A 16,770-nucleotide genomic window follows, 5' to 3' on the forward strand; every position below is an offset into this window, starting at 1 on the left:
TAACACCTATCCTCCGCGAGCTGCGCTGGCTACCTGTTGATCTCCGGGTGCGCTTCAAGGTGCTACTTGTCACTCATAAAGCCCTCCATGGTAGTGGATCTGCGTACTTGAGAGACCGCCTCCTGCCAATTACCTCCTTGCAACCAATTAGATCGCATAGATTAGGCCTCCTCCGAGTTCCATCTGCCAGTCAGTGTCGACTGGCAACCACACGGAGGAGAGCCTTCTCAGTAGTAGCTCCGACCCTTTGGAACGATCTCCCCGTGGAGATTTGTACCCTCACCACTGTCCAGACCTTCCGCACAGCCCTTAAGACCTGGCTAGCCCGTCAGGCCTGGGAATAAAGATAATCTGTCCCCACCCGAATGATGAATGAATGTTGTGTACTATTTTACTTTTATGTATTGTTCTGCGTTTATTGTCTTGTACCCTCCCCCCCTTATTTTATGTAAGCCGCCCTGAGTCCCCTCAGGGAAAAGGGCGGCCTATAAATATTAATAAAATCACTAAATCACTAAAATATTGCAAGAGTCTTACAAAACTAAGCTTCAAATTGGGGGTCAGGAGGTGACTGTTTTGAAGGAAATACCACCTAAAATGTTGAGATCAAGAAAAGACTATGCCTTCTTAGTTGATGAGCTCAAAAATCGTCAGCTACAGTTCAGATGGGAGGCTCCAGCCGGACTTGCAGTTACCTACCAGGGGCAAAGATATCGCCTTAACTCAGTATGGAAGGCTCGAGATTTTTACCATAATATATTGAAGGCTGGACATCCCCCCCCCCCTCCTGAATCCAGAGAAAGAGAACAAGAAGGACAGGATAGACAGCAAGCCACCCAAAGACCATCAAGGCTGCACCAACTTCCTCTTTCAGAGCTACAAGGAGCCAAGGAGCAAAGACAAACCCGCGTGATTACCAGGCGAATGGAACAAGAGCTAAAAAAGCAACAAGCTTCACAACAAACACATGTTACCGTCCAAGAAGCCACAGGTCTTAGTTCAGAAGCAGTGGGTGGAGCCAGGCCGAAAACCAAACTTCAGGATTTCCAGAGGGCTCTTAAAAAGCTTCAGGGAGCTAAAGATGACAACTAAGTTCTTAACATGGAACGTTAATGGTTTAAATTCCCCACAGAAAAGGAAGAAAATAAATCACTATCTGAAACAATTTAAGAATGACATAATTTGCCTGCAAGAGACTCATATTAGATTAACTGACCAGAAATACTTGATTAATACAAGACTTGGACAACACTTTATAGCTTCTGCTCCTGAGAAGAAAAATGGTATAGTTATTTACTTAAGAAAGGACATGAAAGCCGAATTAATTGAAGCAGACTCTCAAGGAAGATATATTGCAGTAGAACTGGTATTAGAAGGGAAAAAGATACTTCTAATGGGAATATATGCTCCCAATCAACAACAAGATAAATTTTATACAACGCTCCATACTAAGTTAGTACATTGGGACTATAAATCTTGCATATTATTGGGCGACTGGAATGGTGTTATGGATACCAAGAAAGACAAGAAGGGTCTCCGGCAAAATATCCGAATGCGAGCGAAATTACCTAAGTCCTTTTTCGATATGATGGATGATTTTGAACTGAGAGACATCTGGCAAGAAAGAAATGCAGAAGAATATGACTTTACATTTTTTTCCGATAGACACCAATCCTTTTCTAGGATTGACTTTATACTAACAACCAATGATTTGCTTTCTAGGGTAAAGAAGACGAAGATATGTTCCAGAGCCTTATCAGATCATAATCCGGTTTGGATGGAGTTGGAATTTGGGATGCAAGCAAGAAGGACTTAGAGATTGAATGAAAACTTATTTAGATATGAGAAAAATATTAATGAATGTAAAAAATTGTTAAGAGAATATTTTGTTTTTAATATGAATAAGGGTACATCTATGGAAATGGTTTGGGATGCAAGTAAAGCGTATATGCGAGGAGTTCTAATAAATTTAAATAGGTTACATAGACGTAAACAGGGGGAAAAGAGAATTGAACTAGAAGAAGAAATCAGGAAGAGAGAACAGGAGCTAATACTAAAACCAAGAGACAAGAAGATTAAAGAAGCAATTACTTTATTAAGAGAGCAATTTAATATGCTGATGTCAGACCAGGTGGCTACTAACTTGCTATACGCAAAACATAACACTTTTTATAACGCAAATAAATCTGGTAGATGGTTAGCATATCTGATTAGGAAAAAACAGAAATCTTGCAATATATCGAAATTACATTATAAAGGGAAGGAAGTGTATCAACAGGATGGGATTCAAAAGGTTTTTCGTTAATTTTTCACAGGATTGTACATGAATGACAAAATACAAGGTTTAGATATAGATGGATACCTGGATAAAGAAAAAATACCTATAGTTAAAGACGAGCAGAGGGAGAGATTGAATCAACCAATAACTTCAGGGGAAATTCTCCAGGTAATTAAACAGCTAAAGGTAGGGAAAGCACCGGGTACAGACGGCCTGACATCGGCTTATTACAAAAATTTACAATTAGAAATAGTAGAACCTCTTAAGGAACTATTCAATAAGATCCAAATGGAAGGGAAGGTACCCCCATCTTGGAAGACAGCCTTTATATCCCTTATACTAAAAGAGGATCAAGATCTTAGTCAACCAAAAAATTACAGACCTATATCATTACTTAATATAGATTATAAAATCTTTACTGAAATACTAGCGAATAGGTTAATGTTGGTTATTCAGCAATTGATTCATAATGATCAAACAGGTTTTATACAAGGGAGACAAATGAGAAGTAATGTAAGACAAATTGTTAATATACTGGAATATCTGGGAAAGAATAACTAAATCCCTGCTGCGCTTATATTTCTAAATGCCGAGAAAGCTTTTGATCGAGTGAATTGACAATTTTTATGAAAATAATGCAAAAAATGCAAATAGGAGAGCATTTTTTACAATCAATTAAAGCAATATATCAGGAACAAAGAGCTCAAATCATAGTCAATGGAAGCTTAACAGATCCATTTAAAATCGAGAAAGGTACAAGGCAGGGTTGTCCCTTATCCTCATTACTGTTTATCATAACTCTGGAATTATTGTTGAACAAAATACGGGATTTAGATGATTTACAGGGAATCAAGATTAGGCATCAAGAATATAGAGTACGTGCTTTCGCGGATGATTTGGTTATAACATTATCCCAACCACAGGAATCTAGTAAGGTTTTAATGAATATGATTAATCAATATGGCCAAGTGTCCGGATTTAAAATAAATTTAGGGAAAACAAAGATGCTAGTTACAAATATGAACACTAAACAAAGGGAAGAATTAGAAGGAATGACAGGATGTGAAATAGTTAAAAAGGTTAAATATTTAGGAGTCTATATTTCAACCTCAAATGGGAAGCTATATAAGTATAATTATGAACCATTATGGCGCAGCATATAGACAGAGATGAAAAATTGGGAGAAATTACAATTATCTCTGCTGGGAAGAATAGCAGTAGTGAAAATGAATATTCTACCTAAATTTTTATTTCTTTTTCAAATGATACCAATACTTTAAAAAGATGCGAATTTGCTAGAATGGCAGACGGGCATTAATAAATTTGTATGGGCAGGGAAGAAGCTGAGAATAAAACTAAAAAATAATGCAAGATGTGCGTGAGAGAGGAGGTTTGAAATTACCCAATTTAAAACTATATTATGAAGCAGTAGTTTTATCGGTAATTAGTGACTGGATTAATTTAACAGATGATAGAATACTTAATATCGAAGGGCATGATTTGGTATATGGTTGGCATGCTTACTTGCTATATGACAAAAAGATAGATAAGAACTTTAAAAGTCACATTTTAAGGAATGCTCTACTGCGGGTCTGGAAAAAATATCAATACAAACTAAATGACAAGATACCCATTTGGGCAATTCCTAGACATGCAATATAAAACATAAATATAGTACAAAAACAGGATGTAATTACATACAGACAGCTTCTTACCTTAGAAAGAGGTGTACTACAATTAAAACCTTTGAATGTACTAAAAGAGGAAAAGGTTATTCAAACATGGTTTCAGTATGGGCAGTTACAGGCAAGATGGAAAAGAGATCAAAAAATCGGTTTTATGCAAGACGAGGATAACTTACTAAAACAAATTAGAAATCAAAGTTCAATGCATATAAAGAGACTATATAATGCATTAATAGAAATGGATTCGGAAACAGAATTAGTTAAAGACTGTATGATAAAATGGGCCCAAAATTTTGAAGAACCATTAATGTTGGATACATGGGAAAAGATCTGGGTAAGAAATGTAAAGTTTACACAAGCCCAAAATTTGAGAGAAAGCTTTTATGAGATGTTTTATAGATGGCATTTAGATCCTAAAAAACTGGCCTCTATGTATCCAAATTTACAACCTAAATGCTGGAGATGTGATTGTGCTGATGCTACTTACTTTCATATATGGTGGACTTGTAAAAAGGTTAAAGCATTTTGGATAAAAATATGGTGGATTATGCAAAATGTTCTTAAAAAAGGATAAAGTTTACCCCTCAGTTATTTTTGTTAGGTATAATTACTGATTGTACAGTTGTAAAGATTAACCCGATTTTGCATTTAATAACCGCAACTAGACTGGTGGTGGCGCAATACTGGAAGAAGGAAGACTTGCCTACTATTCAAGAATGGACAATGGAAGTAACAAACCTAGCTGAGATGGCTAAAATATCAGCATATCTCAAGGACCATTCAAACGAGAGATATAAACTGGAGTGGAGAAGATGGATTGACTATACTCAAAATAAATATGGGACTAAGAAATTTCAGATAGTTTATGACTGAAGAAACAAGGAATCATATAATCTGTTTAGAGCTAGCCTATAGCAAGGAGAAGTTAAAGCTCAAATGAAAGATGATATTAACTTTTTTAAAAGTTTATTTTAGAATATTTTTGTTAAAGATTTATACCCTGTATTGGTTTTGGGAAGTCAGCCGGGGGGGGGGGGGGGAGGTTGGGGAGGGTGGGGGGGGAGGGTGGGGGAGGGAAGTAAATATTTGTAAAAGTTTTTTTTTCAAAATTCTCAATTAAAAAAAAGAATGGCAATGTGGAATAAAAGAACTGCAGAAGGGATTTCTTTCTTAGTAATTTAATTGTCACATTGTGGCAAAGAGGTTGCCACACCTCTTCCATGTTTTCTTTCCAATTCCCTTTCTGCTACACAGCCTACCATATGAAGGGATCAGAAAAATGCAAACACAAAAATAATATTTTCTCTTGAACTGCATGTTACTAAAAGAAAGCAGGGAGAGAGATGTTATTTATATCTAATTATATAATCATTCTATTACTATTTATCTTGACCTCAGGGTTCCCCCTTAGGGCCAGGTCAATGGAACTTTAGTGGCCCCAGTGCCCGATTGTGGCTTCTGAATGCCAGATTGGTGTGTAAGGCTGATGTTTCTTGTGGACATTAACCTGCTCCTTGTTACATTGAATCCAGGGTAACTCTGGAGTTCATGGCTTCCATGGAAATCATGGCTCTGTCCAAATAACACATATTGGGGGGGGGGGGGTAGAGAGGTGAGTCAGGTATCACATGTTAGATCTGTTTTTTTAGCTTAGAACAATTGATTTGGCATTGGAGAACATTAAATGCAAAATATAGAATGGTTTTAAATACCTAAAGAAGCAGTCAAAATACATTTTTATTTTCACAAACAACCATTTTGCATCTCAAAAAGCAATCTTTGTGAAACCACGAGGAAAGAAAACAAATACCTTATATCTGGATTTAATCTTAATTAGAAATAAAACTCAAAGGTTGAAATGACAAACCTTGGGGTTCATCTGTCACAATTGTTTCCTTTTTCTGGCGTATAAGTTTCCAACGAGGTACAGCTGGTGGTTTTGGTGGGGCCACTAAGGGACCTGACCTTGTTCTAGTTATCAGTGCAGGATGGCTATAGATGTGGGAAAGACCATATTGTCGTAACTTTTCAGAAGAATCAGCCTGCAATACGATAAAAGCAGCTGGGTTATATACAAAATACAAATGTATGTTCACAGGAAACATTGACTCTATTATAAGACTTTGTTAGATACAAAGTTATTGAACTTCTGTTCTGTAGAATATTCTGTAGAAAGAGTAAAAATTTGTGCTAAGATTTAAATCTGAAGCAAGGTAATATCTTATTAATATTAACATAATAATAGAGGAACAGAATAATAGGGTTGGAAGGGACCTTGAAAGTTTTCCAGTCCTCTTGCTCAAGCAGGAGACCCTATACCGTTTTAGATAAGCAGTTGTCCAATCTCTTCTTAAAAACCTCCAGTGACTTCTACACCATTTGAGAGGCTGCCACAAAGAAGGGGTTTCCTGCTTGACCAGGGGGTTGGACCAGAAGACCTCCAAGGCCCCTTCCAACTGTTATTTTGTTATTTATTAGAATTATTGTTGTTAATTTATTCATAAAAGGAAAAGTACATAAATTCTTACCATTTTCTCTAATATGAAGATCTTTTTTTCAGGTACATAAAGAGGCATGTAACAAGCATACACCACCATCTGTGGCTGCAATGGAGTTGCAGAACCTGCAAAGAACCCATTGAATCTATTAAACAGTATAATAGAAAAGAAATAAAGCTGTAGGTAACAACATAATATGAACTGATAATATCCCATGTTAAACATGGTGCTATAAATGCAAGAATGGAATTTGAGAAATGGGATAGTTTCAGTTAGGTAACTTATTCTGAAAAATACCAAAGAAGCTAGTTAAAAATAAATAGTTTTAAAGTTTAAATAATCTGTTGGGGCTTTACATTTAAATTGTTTCTATTTTATTCAAAGAAAGATACAATTAGAAATATTTGATGTAATTGACTAATGTAACTACCTAAAATCAATACATATGCATTATTTAGGACTAATATAACTACCTAAAATCAACAGATATTATTTAGGATTTTAAAAATAAAATATGTGCATTTCCTGAAATGTACAATATAAATATTTTTGTTTACTTTTTGTCAAATCCCTATTAAATTTTATTTTGTGAATAATTTAAAATTATTGGCTATTTAAAACACCTAGTACCATTGATTTTCTTCATAATCTTCTAAGCAGATCAAAGGCTGAAAAGTCAAGAAAAGTGACACAAAGAGAGTAACAAATAAGCAACAACTTTAATCACAAGAAACTAAGCAAGACCATGCTGGGGAGACAACTTAGCTAAGTAGGAGCAAGATTGAATGGAAAATAAATCTCCTAGGTTGAAAGAGGAGGTGGCCTACAGAATCCGAACAGGGACTTCCTCACCATAAGAATAGCATGTGAATCAGCAATTTAACTGTATTGACAGTTTTAAAAGTGCAGTAGACCTGCTTCATTTCTGAAGTAGAAATATTCTTCAGAACACCATGTAAAATGAAATCTGGATCAGTATCAGATTGTATAATGTTGAAACAAACTGTGAAGTATCTTTGTTCGGCTTTTGACATTCATTTCTCAGATATAATTTTTTGCAGACTCACTGAAGTGAGGAAAAATATTTCAGTTCCTCATCAACCTTGAACCATTTACCACAGTTTAGGACAGGAGCAAACTACTGTGCCTTTTTTGTAGCCTACAGCCTCTGCAAAGCTGCCAGAAACACTTTCTGCCCCTTAAAATCTCCCAAACTCTCCCAAAATCCAAACAAAAAACAAAACAAAACAAAACAAACAAACCACATTTCATGCTTTAGGTTAAGGAGGACAAGAAACAGGCTAGCACTCTGGCTGATTGATTTTGCAATGATGTAGAGAAAGCTGTGCAGCCCACAGAATCTCACTAATGATATAGCTGACATGACTGATAATATGGAGTGAGTCTTCATATTATATTCTTGTGACAGAATTCTTCATATCCTTGTGATATAAACAAATAACTAATACATGATGCATCTTATTGGTAGGGTGTCATTATTGCTAAGAAGGAACCAGTAACCAATGCTTTTAACCATGAATTTGAGTTAAAACTGTGAAAAGCAAATATTGGTCAGATAACCTGTTACTGACCTGCCCCTGAAGCATAAAGTAGAAAAGGTTTTATCTTGCACTTGTAGAAATTTGGAATTGGAGCTCAGATTTCAATTGTAAAATACATCTGCTAACTTCTGAGCTCAATAATACTTAATGATACTTAATAATCTCACTAAAACTTTGATGGCCAATGCACATATGTCTAAGATTTTTTATAATCTTACCATCAAGAAATATCTGAAGAGAACTTTGATAATCAGCAGACATTCGTGCAGAATGAGAAGCTGGCTTAAGTTTATCCTTTTCACCATCTTTGCTTCGCTTCTTTCCAACTTCTTTTTGATCTGGCTTTTCTAAAAATAAAAATCAGTACACTAATAAATACTACGGTACTTTGTCCCCGATTATAAAGGAGATCTTGTCTCAAGCAACAGATAGTATTGAAGACTATGGTCTCAGCTACCAAAAAATCTGTTCCTATTTCTGATAAGGCAAAGGTTAAGGACATACAGGTAGTGTCAGGCCTGCAATTATATTCTTTTTAGAATTTTGGCCTGCCACACTTTCTCTTATTTCATTATGCTGTTTCTTTAGTATAGTTGATGGGAGGGGGGAATAGACAGGAGTGAGATTGTGGAATGTATTGTTATCATTCTTTTCTAGAAGCTCAAGGTCATCTTTTGTCTCCGTATTTTCTCACCTGACCGGAAGCAGCTGGGTGTGGATGCCAGCGTGGAAGAAGCAGATTGGACCATGAGATGGATTGTGGGTGTGGGGACAAGATCATGAACTTTTAACTGGGTGGAATTCTGATGTCATTTCCAGTATTGGGATTCCATAGCATGATGCCAACATGTCTGTCTTATTAAATTGAAACTTTAAGGATAGTTTTGCCTTGATCTCTGATTTAATTCTGCATGATATTTGGAACGTTGACAGGTAGTCCTCAACTTATGACTGTAATGGAGCCCAGAATTTCTGTCCAAAGTCATGATGGTCATAAATTCAGATTCCCAAGTGACCAGTTCTGATTTCATTACCTTTTTCCCCCAGCAGTTAAGTGAAGGCCATGGTCATTAAGTGAATCCCTTTATTCCTATGGGTGTTTTAAACCGGAAACTGGTTTCCAAGCATCCGAAAGGCAGTTATGTGACCATGGAGATATGTGTGCAGTCATTGGAATCTGTAGCTAGATTTATAAGTAGCTTTGGGGGGGGGGGGTGTCTATCGTAATTTTGAATGGTTGCTAATCAAACTTGCTTAAGGTAGTCCTCACCTAAGACCACAATTGAGCCCAAAATTTCTGTTGCTAGGCATGACAGTTGTTAAGTGAGTTTTGCCCCATTTTATTACCTTTCTTGCCACAGTTGTTAAGTGATTCACTACAATTGTTAAGTTAAGAACACAATTGTTAAGTGAATATTGTTTCCCCATTGACTTTGCATGTCAGAAGGTCACAAAAATGATCACATGAGTCCAGAACACTGCAACTGTCATAAATATGAGCTGGTTGCCAACCTCTAAATTTTGATCATGTAGCCATGGGGAATTCTGCAACAGTCGTAAGTATGAAAAAGTCATATGTCACAGTACAGTTGTAACTTTGAACGGTCAATAAATGAATGGTTGTAAGTTGAGGATTACCTGTAAAATAAGATTCTGTTTTCAAGCAATTACAATGTTAATAAATCTTTGCTGATCGATTTGTCTACATCCTACCCAAACACATTACATTATCTCAATGTAATGTATTTTTCCTTTGTTTCTTTCTCTTATTCAGTTATATTTCAAGTACTAGGTCTCAACCTTTTCATATTTTAAAAACTACTTTGGAATGACAAACAAATTAGAAGCAACTGAAGATGATGTACCTGCAAAATCCCTTATTTAAAAAAAATATCTTCAATTGAAAATTTTTCTTCCTGCATCCTAAACCTGTTTTGAAGAAAACTACATTGTTGCAGTAATATACTTCAGCTGTGATTCAGTCAGGCGTAGGGATGATAAGCTTCATCTACTCTAGGAAAGAGCAGTTTCCTGTGCTGTTTCATGGTAGTTTCCATGATCTTTGGGCATACATATATGCATATGCTTAATGTAGATAGAAACAAGAATGAACTATATTTTTCTCCAGAGCTAAAAGTATGCATTATAATATTAACGAAATAGTATATTGCTGATCTTAAATATAAAAGAAAATAATAATACAGTACAAAAGGACAGGAAGGTAACAGCTAGGACGTCAAACAACAAAGATGAGATTTGTTTGGGCATCAAAATAGTTTAGATAATGTTTTGGGCAATATAATTGAAAGGTTGGCATATGTATACCTGCTGGCATTTTTGAAAAACACTGATTGTCCTGAGCTTTTGCAGTCTGATTCAGATTTGAATTAGGGACAGAATTGGCTATGGACATCCTGAGGAATAACTTGTGGGAAAGATGAGTGTAATTCAGTTGTACCTGTTTTATCTCTTGGCAATATAACCTTGTTATTCTTCTGGTACTCTTTATTGTGTATCTGATAATGTGGACAATTTAAAACATACCTTTCCCAGGTTTCTCGGCTTTTTCTGGTTTCTCTTGTTGCTTAACAGTAGGCATAGTATCATTTTTTATTTCAGATGCTTTCAAATCCTTTTTTGCATCAAGTGATGATTTGGATTCAGGAATTGATTCTTCTGGTAACTTAAATTCTGGTACAATGTCTCTTAGAAATTCCCAAATTTTATCCAAATATCCAGATCTTTAAAAATAATAAATACAATAAATATTTGAAATAATGCCTATTATTAATTTACTACAAATACGTGGCAGCTTGATCTTTTTGATCTTGGGGAATCTGATAACCTGTTTTTAAATAATGAAAAAAAGAAAAGCATTATATTTAAGTTGCATTGGTGCAGTAGTTGGAATGCAGTACTGCAGGCTACTTCTATTGACTGCCAGCTGCCTCCAATTTGGCAGATCAAATCCCACCAGGCTCAAGATTGACTCAGCCTTCCATCCTTCCAAGGTCAGTAAAATGAGGACCCAGATTGTTGGGGACAATGTGCTGACTCTGTAAACGGCTTAAAGAGGGCTCTAAAAGCACTGTGAAGTGATATATAAGTCTAAGTGCTATTGCTATTTAGCTAAAAAGTAAGAAAATGATCAAGTGAGAACTTACTAAAATTCGACATATGTAAAATGAGCAATACATACAATAAAATATAGTTTCCCTCTACATATACATAGTTACATACAGCTATAAATTAATTTCAAATTGATTCAATGTACCATTATTTAACAAATAGTGTGCAGAAATATTAAATATTATATAAAAAGCAATAGTGATAGTTTTACATTATACTCCAGAGAAGACAAACACTGTGGAGGACTGGAATCCAGTCAGTCATACTCAGAATAATTTGACAACAATAACTCTTAACTTTTAGTAACTCATTATTAAATTTTCAAAATATGAGGAACATATATTAAAATCTGGACTTTTACATAAGTTCTCTTTGCATTCATTCATTCATTTTATATGGTCACCCATTTGCCATGTGACTGAAGTTAGCTAACAAGTATTAAAAATTCACAATATACGACATAATCTGTTTAGAGTTAGCCTAGCAAAGAGGAGTTAAAGCTCAAATGATAGAGGACATTAACTTTTTACTTTTAAGTTTATTTTAGAATATTTTTGTTAAAGATTTATACCCTGTATTGGTTCTGGGAAGTCGGGGGAGGGAAGGTTGGGAGGGGTGGGGTTTGGGTGGGGAGGGTAGGGGGAAGGAAGTAAACATTTGTAAAAGTTTTTTTTCAAAATTTTCAATAACAAAAATCACAATATAAAAATAAGATAAAATAAAAGAATAAAACACAACTGTCCTGGGCATAAAACATATCTAAGTATAATGGACCTGAATCTATGCCTGGGAAAAGAACCTAGTTTTTAAAGCCTTCTAAAGGCTCACAGTATCAAGAATATCTGACTCTTGGGGAAGGGCATGGTTCCCAAGGACAGCTGCTGCAGCAGAGAAAGCATGCCCCCTGACTCCTATAAAATGATACTATTTAATTGATGAGACTCAGAACATGCCAGCTCTATCAAAACTTGTGAAATCATGGATTTTTTACCCAAAGGCCCAATGTACCAAATAACTATAGACAGTACGTGCAATACTTTAAAAGTATATATTATAAAAAGTAGAACTTACTGGAGAGGAATAATTTCTGGTATCCATCCAGTAAGTGCATGAAGAACTGTAAATTCTCCTAGTTCTCTTTTTCCAACCTCATTTATACTATGAAACATAAAAATATGACTATAAACATATGTACATTATATTCTACAAGCTCAATTTTTCATGTTTCATGTACAATCTTTAGCCCCAGAAAATGTACAACCAACGAAAATTTATTTCTTGAGTACTATAGTTATAAAAAGTTAAATATCTAGGTTGAATCTTCTAACATACGGTATAGGTGCTAGTCGTCACTTATAAAGCCCTACATGGTATTGGACCTGGGTACTTGAGAGATTGCCTTCTGCCAATTACCTCCCATAGACCCATTAGATCCCACAGATTAGGCCTCCTCCGAATTCCATCTACCGGCCAATGCCGGCTGTCGACCACCTGGAGGAGGGCCTTCTCTGTTGCTGCTCTGGCCCTCTGGAACGATCTCCCTGTGGAGATTCGGACCCTCGCCACCCTTCAGGCCTTCCGTATAGTCATTAAGACCTGGCTGTCCCAGCAGGCCTGGGGTTGTTGAGTTCTACCCCTACTCGAATTGGTTGTGCTTGTTGTGTTTTTTAAATTGTCTGTATTGTTGTCTTATTTTTTGTCTTACTTTTTTGTATTTGTTCCCCTCCCCTTGGCTCTTGTTCAGCTGCCCTGAGTCCCTTTGGGAATAGGGCGGCATACAAGTCAAATAAATCCAATCCAATCCAATCTCACATCTACATTGCTGAACAACTCAGATTCTCATAGGTCTAAATAAATCAGAACAGAAAAAAGAAGCAGGACCTTTAATCTTAAAATTTAAGATTAAATAGCACATGGATGAGGTTGCAAAAAAATAATAATATCTAGATGACCTAATTATAATTTTTAGCAAAACAACAAATATATGCTGTGCTTAAAAATGCATGTAAATAAATATGGTAGTGTGTAAAATAGTTTTTTGCAAAGTAAGCATACATGCCACCACCCTGAGAATGTGGAATCTAAATATTGCCACTGTAGCAGCTATTTTTCATTGGAGCCTTTTACATTTGTATGTGTCCTACTGTTTTACATGGTTGCTATATAACTATATATTGTACCTAGCATAATTTGAGTTATTCAGATATAACTTTAACTTGCACTAGCATTGCTTCAGTACCCTTTTGTTTAATAAACAATGCCCCTAGAAGCCATTCTTTCCAAACAGAAGGTTAAAATTTAAAATGCAACTGCATCTACACAAACAGAATGAAGTTTTCTACTTCTTTATTATCCTATGCATTGCAAAAAATTTAGTACAGTAGTACCTCGGTCCTCATCGGTAATTTGTTCTGGAAGATGTGCCAAATACTAAAACCAATGGGTACTAAGAATACCACGCAACCTGCTATTTTGGCCAGAAGAAATAATGAGTCACAAGGCAGCAGGTTCTCCCTTGCAAGTCAACTACTGGGAGAAAGATGAGCACTGGGACAAGATTCCTGCTTCAAAATATGTTGAATACCAAATTCAATGAGTTTTGAAGCAGTTGAGTGCCGAAATATGACCGTACTAGTATTTGAGGGGTGCTCCAAATATGTTTGAATAGAATAGAGAATTTGAAGAGTTCATCTAAGACTTTAATGTTTTTGTACAATAATACTATATATACTATATATATATAAATACTATATTTATACTGCTTTCCATTGAAGCTGAGAAGATTCCAAGGGTTAACAAAAGGTTCAGGAAGATAATTAGTTGATTAATTCAGAAAAAATAAGCATCCTCTCTGTATTAGGTTCTGGCTTTGCTTCTTTTTTTAATTTCAAAACAGGAAAACATACTCATTGTTTGCTAATTTAATGATGGCTTTGGATAATATCAGTGGCCAAAGTTCAATTTCACATGTTGTGGTGGGAAGCAGCATGACATTGTCTTCACTGAAAGGTATGCTGTCATCCACAATTATCTTTCTCCAACATCCCTAAAAAAAGGAAATCAAATATTATGGGGTAGTAATGAGAAATTGACTCATTATAAAAATCTTCTCAACCTTCTCAAAGGTTGACACTCATTATAATTTCACTAAACAGAAAGAACAATATGAAAATTCAGTGAAATCCATGTATAAAACACATGTATAATACAGCTAGTAATTTTAAAAAAAAATCATCTATAGGAGGGTACTGATGAGCTATCCTCGACTGGCCACATTCTTGTGTCTTTTACCATGGTAAAAATACGTTTTTATTCTTTCAGATATTACTAGACAGCACGTTCTCTTGTTAGAAGCCATAACAAACAAATAGGTTGCCATCATTTTTTATGACAACCGAAATATAATGACAGCATGGATTTATCAGTATAGATTAACTTAACTGAACACAGGAAAGGCAGTGATGAATGACTAAAGCATATGACTGTTTGAGTACTTGTATGTGTGCTAAAGGAAGTATATGGAAAATTACCAAGTGTGCTCAAATGCAACTTGTGAACATTATTTAACAAACTCAGTGATGGCTTTTTTTAACAACCTTACTGATATTGTGACAATTGCACTTTCTACTTAGCCTCTGCCTATATTTCTAGCCAATAAGGTACTTTTTTTACAACATTATTTCCACAAATAAGTCTCCATGGCAAGAAATAATCTGAATCTGTATTCAATATATTCAGGCATTGTTACATGTTAAACAAGTTCTTCTCAACCAAGGTTCCAGAGAAGAGATCATGTTTAAAGAAAAGATAACCAGCATTTTTTGAACATTGTTAGTGCCAGTGGTGGGATACGACTGGTATGCCCTGGTACTGGCGTTCCAGTGCCTACTAGGAGCACCAGGTACCGTTCCGCCCTCCTTACTTGTATTTGAGCCGATCGGGGCTTACGCGCACATGCACAGAGCATATGTGCCTGCACAATGCTCCACCAAGCAGCTGGAGTGTCGCGGGTGGTAAGTACACATACGTGTGCTGTGCGCGTGCTGCACGTGTGCATGTGGTGGATGCCCGGCCCCGTTCCACCATACCGGTTGCAATGGGATCCAGAACCCACCACTAGTTAGTGCTTATAGTGGTGGAAACTTTTAAGCACCAGGACTCAGGTGGCCTGTTCTTTTGCTATTGTTCTATATATTATAAAACATGAATTGTGTGAGAATTGAATTATATTGTGAGTTTTTCATATTTTTGTGAAAGATATAATAATTGTTTATTTGTTCCCTAAGATTGAAAATTATTTCAATGGTTTCCCCAGGACAAAAAAAGATTGAGAAATGGTATGTTACAGAGAGCCTATATTTCCCTAAGCCAAATGTAGTACAATAAAATAGTATAAGAGAAAATAATTGTTAAAACATTTAAGAGGGATCGAAATAAGGAGTCTGTAGGTGGAAGGCTATTTCAAGAGACTCTATGATTTTATACTGAATATATCTGTGATACTTTTTTCCTATTGAATGTGCTACAACAGATTACTGGACTACTCATGATCTCCTGAAATATGTAAATATGTAAGGCTCTGATGCATTCTAGCAAAAACTGTGTAGTAGGGGTGTGCAAAACATTCAGAAGGGAAGAATACTTCCTGCCTTTTCAAACCCACAAGACAGCTATGTCATGCATCTGAGGTGCACTTTTAAATGCATGTATTTAAAGTTTACTGTAAAGTGATCAAAGTCAAACAATCATACTTAAAATATACAGTATATCTAGACTTTGATATTTTCATTCATCCTAGATTATATGAATGCGTAATAACATAAAAACTTTGTGCACTAATTTCAGCTCTTATGCAATAAAAGATACTCTGTGAGTTATACAATAATAGTTAAACAGTAGCATGATTTCTTAATAGCAGTCACTATTCCTGATTGTTCCTTTTCTATGGATAGTTAAATAAGCAACAAAATTCATTTAAACAACTGTAGAAAAAGTTTATTATAATATATAAGATACAGATAGATGATCACTTACCATCCAGAAGAGCTTTACCACATATTTTCCATAGCTATTATACAATGGCATATGACCTTTGATTGCTTTGCATAATGAATAGATGTGTTCCCATGGCTTCCACAGTACTGGAGGTACTTCATTAGCATTAGCTTTAGCTTCAACACTTAAAGCAGTTGTATTGTGCAACTTCCAAACTGCATATATTTCACTTATTATCCATCGCATCAACTGAAGCCAGATGTGGAAAGAAATAAGAGACGTTAGTTGAGCTCTGGCATTCACATTATTTCCATGAATAAATGAAAGTAGACTAACTATTCTGGTATATCCTATAGGTATCTACACTATAGATATAGATATCTACACTATATCTATGCTACACATCCTCTTCATGACCTATTTTCCTTGTTACCTTCTGGGAGGAGGCTTTGTGGTACCTGAAGCAGAACATCTAGATTAAGTCACAGTTTTATTCCATATAGCATCAACCTTGTGAATTCTCAAGCTTCCTATTTCCTCTATGTATTCAAAATGGACAGTGATTAATGTATGTATGTATGTATGTATGTATGTATGTATGTATGTACATATATGTATGGATC

At 35.6% G+C, this 16,770-nt stretch overlaps 1 protein-coding gene across 2 annotated transcripts in view; it reads right to left on the minus strand.

The window, feature by feature from the left end:
- Window positions 1–16,770, minus strand: part of ADGB (androglobin) — a 177,463-nt gene that overhangs the window by 150,541 nt on the left and 10,152 nt on the right. For both annotated transcript variants that reach the window (XM_087718320.1, XM_087718319.1), the window contains exons 5-11: window positions 16,187–16,396; window positions 14,059–14,198; window positions 12,224–12,310; window positions 10,568–10,764; window positions 8,242–8,370; window positions 6,492–6,586; window positions 5,831–6,005 (exon numbers count right to left, since the gene is read on the minus strand). In XM_087718320.1, the coding sequence (XP_087574446.1) occupies window positions 5,831–6,005; window positions 6,492–6,586; window positions 8,242–8,370; window positions 10,568–10,764; window positions 12,224–12,310; window positions 14,059–14,198; window positions 16,187–16,396 (1,033 nt within the window). The remainder of the gene's footprint in view (window positions 1–5,830; window positions 6,006–6,491; window positions 6,587–8,241; window positions 8,371–10,567; window positions 10,765–12,223; window positions 12,311–14,058; window positions 14,199–16,186; window positions 16,397–16,770) is intronic.

The sequence above is a fragment of the Thamnophis sirtalis genome, unplaced genomic scaffold (assembly GCF_051295495.1).
Source record: "Thamnophis sirtalis isolate CommonGarterSnake01/CBP01778 unplaced genomic scaffold, rThaSir2_p1.2 scaffold_6, whole genome shotgun sequence".
Classification (NCBI taxonomy): Eukaryota; Metazoa; Chordata; class Lepidosauria; order Squamata; family Natricidae; genus Thamnophis; species Thamnophis sirtalis.